At 35.2% G+C, this 4,458-nt stretch overlaps 2 protein-coding genes across 2 annotated transcripts in view; one reads left to right on the top strand and one right to left on the bottom strand.

Moving 5' to 3' along the window:
* Positions 1–247, top strand: part of LOC105618396 (iron-sulfur cluster assembly 2 homolog, mitochondrial) — a 722-nt gene extending 475 nt beyond the window's left edge. Inside the window, exon 2 of the mRNA XM_012199939.1 lies at positions 70–247. Coding sequence (XP_012055329.1) covers positions 70–247 — 178 coding nt within the window. The remainder of the gene's footprint in view (positions 1–69) is intronic.
* Positions 248–931: 684 nt separating this feature from the next.
* On the bottom strand, positions 932–2,858 carry LOC105618207 (synaptonemal complex protein 1). The gene is made up of 5 exons (XM_012199749.1): positions 2,796–2,858; positions 1,603–2,463; positions 1,361–1,507; positions 1,044–1,277; positions 932–958 (listed from the first exon to the last, which is right to left on the bottom strand). Exons 1-5 carry the CDS (start codon positions 2,856–2,858, stop codon positions 932–934), a joined length of 1,332 nt encoding a protein of 443 aa, XP_012055139.1.
* Positions 2,859–4,458: the final 1,600 nt, after the last annotated feature.

Raw genomic sequence — 4,458 nt, 5'->3', positions numbered from 1 at the left:
ATATATATATATATATATTTGTGAACAACATACAATTGATAAAAACTTTTTATTTCTTGTGTTATACAGAATATTTCAGAAGGATGGTACTAAGGTAATAATAGACTCGACATCGTTAGAATATGTGAAAGGATCAACGATAGAATTCCATACTGAATTGATACGATCTGCCTTTAGAATAACGAACAATCCTTTAGCCGAACAGGGATGTAGTTGCGGTGCTAGCTTTGCTATTAAAGTAGAATAAATGATAATGGAGATGTACATGTTATTACATTGATTAATGACAGTATGCTGGCGTAATTTAATATTATTTATTAATTTTGAAACAGTTTACCGAAGATTAATTATACTTTATTTATAATTAATACGCACAAAGCAATACATACAATTGCTTTGGCGAATATACATTAATTTTATCACAACACCTACTATAAACAGTAGCTGTACATATCTCTTACATTTTTTTTAATATAGAAAGAACAATTTATATAATTTACAATCGTAGATGTCAATTTAACTATAAATGGTCTAACTACAATTGTACAAGTAATACCAAAAAGGATTTATGCATCTTTTTATTAACAAATTTAGATTGTAAAATTTATCCTGTACGTGAAGTGTTGGTATATTGCTAAATAAGTATGAGCAAATAAGAATAATCGTTGCACATATAGAAGAGTTAAACTTATAACATAAACAACGTTCATAAAAAGAACGTCATTTCGATGAGTTTATTTTGATTTCATAAATAATGTAACATCAAGTTAGAGAGCTCTTTAGCGCTTTTCAGACTAAAGACACGAGTATGCGCAAAATCAGTGGTTTTCACATATGAGCTAAATATGTACATAAGATTTATCAATGATCCCGATTAAACCATACCATTGAATGGAATGTCAATGATTGTTCTTTGCAATTCTGACCTGGATCACTTCTGTTTCCCCTTTTTACTATTCTGAAAAAAAATTTATACTTTCGATATTAAACGCTGTCATAAAAGACTGTCCCTTATATATTTATATCCTGTGTACTGTCTTTACCTTATTAACTAGTTCAAATTTCAGTTGTTGTATCTCCTCCGTTTGGAAGATAAGTTTCTCATTCATATTGGCAAGATGCTCGCTCATAGTATTGAGCTGTATCTTGTAATTTACCTCTTGCGCATCTTTCTCTTTTTGTATACTGTTACAATTGGAAAGTGTCTCTAACAGTGTCGCTTCGCATTTCTCCCTCTTTGACTCGCTTGTATCTAACTGCGCATGCATAACTTCGCCCTAAAACACAAACAAATGTGTGCATCATATAACAAAAATATAAAAACTTTCATACAAATAAGATTTAAAGTATGTTTTATTACGTTAGCGGCCATAGCTAAGTTCTTAATATGATAGACATGTTTTTCATTTGTTAATCTTTCAATTTCTTCTAGGAAATAATTCCTAATTTTTAATTCACGAGCTTCGATTTCGTCTGGTATGGCGAAAGGTGCACTTAATTTTCCAATCTGTGAACAAAAAAAAAGTTGAGACATAAAATTTAGTTAAAAATGCGATACATATGTTTAAAAGAAATGTGGAAATATATATTAATAATACACACCATATTATTTATTTCCGTAAGTTTTAATGTGTCATTATTAATTTGCGGAGTTTGATTTGCTGCAGCCTCTCTTTGTTCTAATTCATCATATTTTATCTTGAGTATATGATATTGAGCCTTCCAATGATTGATTTCCTTCTCTAAGTCACATGATTTTGCATAAAGAAATTCATTACTTTCTTCTTGTGACTTTTGCGGCTTTCCTTCCCCAAGCGACTTCGATGATCTACGCGAAGCAGACGGTGAAGAAAACGGCGATGGTTCTGTCTGACGATGATTCGAGAGTATTCCTCTCGTATCAAAATCGAAACCATCGCGTCTACCTTCGTTACTAGACCACGACACAGTTTCCTCTTGTTTCTGTCTATCGTTTAGTTTTCTCTGCAAGTCATTTCTCTCTCTTTCTAATTTGTCTATAGCGCTTTGATACTGGCATTCTAACTCTACCTTAGACTTTTCACAATAATCGACTTTACATTCCAACTGTTGTATCCTATCATACAAACTTTCAATTTCACTATCCTTGTCGCTAATCTGGGACAATAATTGAGCATTCTCGACAATCTTCTTCTGAAATTCTTCGTCTAAGATGTTATTTGGTGGCGGTGGTGCCGGAATTTGACTGTTGTTCTCCGATGCTTTGCTCTTACCCTTCTTAGGCTTGTTTTGTGCTTTATCTAGCTCTTCCTGTAGTACAGTTATACGCTTCGTCAACTGCTGATTGCGAAATGTTAGACTGTCTATCTCCTGCTCAGCCCTACGAAACTCCACCTCCTTTTCCTTTAGTTGATTCCGAATATCTGTGTTACGTGCTTGTTCTTCTATCACAGCCTTCTTCAGAACATTTGCTTGCGCACGAATCTGCAAATTGATCATCCTCCTTTAGATACATTAAATAGTAAATAGACGAAGCAAAAAGCCAACATAAAATCATAGATTGGCAGCACGCTATCGTAACCCAGTAAACTTCAACAGTAATGTAACATCAATGTTGTAATTTCATACTCAACAATATAAATATAATACAACACATGTGTACATAACAGTTACATTGAGTGAAATTAAAATATTGATACATCTTATGTTACTGTTAGACCAATTTTTTTTATTTGTCATACGAAAAATTTTTCAAGCGTATATTACTCTTAGTTGATGTTTATTGGAAAACATCTGCCCTTACGAGAGTTACTCACTTTTGAGTATTCCGTGGCGATTTTCTGATACTTGGTCTGCAGTTGACCGTTAGCACCCTCCATACCTTCCTGCCCCAACCTATCTACGCGCTCCCGTTAACGCGTCTCTCCAGATTCGCCACGCGGATGTCAATTATTGACACCTGGACATCGTTCACGAGACCTTTGGGTGTTGCGCTCGCGGTGCCGGGACACGCATCGCGCGTTTCCTGGTGATGACGTCGGCGCGCGCGATGTTTATCGACGAGTCAGCACACACATACATACACACACGCACACATACACATATAACGCATACACCTAATCTAGGAGGAGGAAGAGGAGAGGGAGGAGCAGATTAATGTTAAGCCGTGATCGGCGAAGCCCCGTAATTCCCCATTAAACGCGCGACGCGGTCGCGGACGCTCCTCTCAGGCGAGGAGCCGTGGGGAGAAGCGTACCGTAAAACGCGCGTTCTTTAATGAAACGCCCCCGAAACGCGATAATATACACCCGCCCTATCGTGCCATACCACCGAATCCTGTCTGCGTGCGTGCGACGTGAAGTGAATGTCACATCGCCGCGATATATCGCCGACCAGACGGAAGCTGGCCGCAGGCGCATGTACTTTTAAACGCGACTCACTCGCGGGGCGGTTCTTGCCGATAGTGCCGATACCGTATCGGCCGTGTATCACAAAGCACACTCCTCGTAGCCGAGCATCTCGTACTTCTCGTTTCGTCTCTTTATCGCACTGACACGTCCAATCGCACGCTCCTTCCCGTTTCAAGTGCAGAAGGTATAGCGCGGTGCAGCCGCGAGGAGCAGATTCCTCGTCATGTAAATTTCAACGTACGATAATTGTCGCGTGAGAGATAACAAGATCTAAAGAGATTGATCTGCAGTCGTCGGGTCTTTATCGCGCAGAGAAGTTGACATGAATATTTAAATTGGTTTTCTGATAAGAATTTCAATGCGTATGTAGGTATGAAAATCTTATTTATTGAATAATTTGATACATTTGAACTTTGAAATGGAATTAATGATCGTCTCTTGTTATCTTTCTCATAAAAATGTGCGGTCTATTATAATAATAATTTCATGCTATTAAATCAATGAAAATTCAGATTTCTATTCTTTTAATTTTACAAAGAATTCTTAGAGATAAGAAAATTCTTATCATACAAGTTTCTTGTGCTCTGAATTTAGATAACTCTCTTAATTAGACTCGTCAATTTAACCATATAAGACGTATGTCATCAACTAACTCTAACAAGGAAACACAAATGTTTCCCTCTGATTTTAATAAATTAAGGCTATATTAAAATATAGACAAAAGTAAGATATGTATTTTTTTACAGTGCTTATGTATATACATTTTATTATATTAATGCTTTCTCACATGTTAAACAGGTAAAATTCTCCTTTAAAAAAATTATTTCTTTATTTCTGAGTGAATATTATCTGAAGTTAATATAAAGAAATATTTCAATTTTTAAATAAAATGTTTCTTATTAAAAAATTTTTTTATTAAATGATTCCATGAAGGATATTTAATTTACATTTATAAATTCTATGCATTACAGTAAAGTATATTAAATACGATATCAACGAAAAACGAAAAAATATATCAATTAATATTAGGTGTAGTAAAAAGAAATCCATTATTTTACTTACTTCTAAA

The sequence above is a fragment of the Atta cephalotes genome (assembly GCF_000143395.1).
Source record: "Atta cephalotes unplaced genomic scaffold scaffold00016, whole genome shotgun sequence".
NCBI classification, from domain to species: domain Eukaryota; kingdom Metazoa; phylum Arthropoda; class Insecta; order Hymenoptera; family Formicidae; genus Atta; species Atta cephalotes.
The sequence above is the reverse complement of the archived record's forward strand: the minus strand, read 5'-3'. Positions and strand labels throughout refer to the sequence as shown.

Excerpts from the sequence above, each read along its gene's own strand:
- LOC105618207 (XM_012199749.1), bottom strand. The coding sequence starts at position 2,858 with ATGGAGGGTGCTAACGGTCAACTGCAGACCAAGTATCAGAAAATCGCC. Across the intron at positions 1,278-1,360 it reads ACTTAGCTATGGCCGCTAAC|GGCGAAGTTATGCATGCGCA; the intron begins GTAATAAAACAT and ends TTTGTGTTTTAG. Across the intron at positions 959-1,043 it reads AATTTGAACTAGTTAATAAG|AATAGTAAAAAGGGGAAACA; the intron begins GTAAAGACAGTA and ends ATTTTTTTTCAG.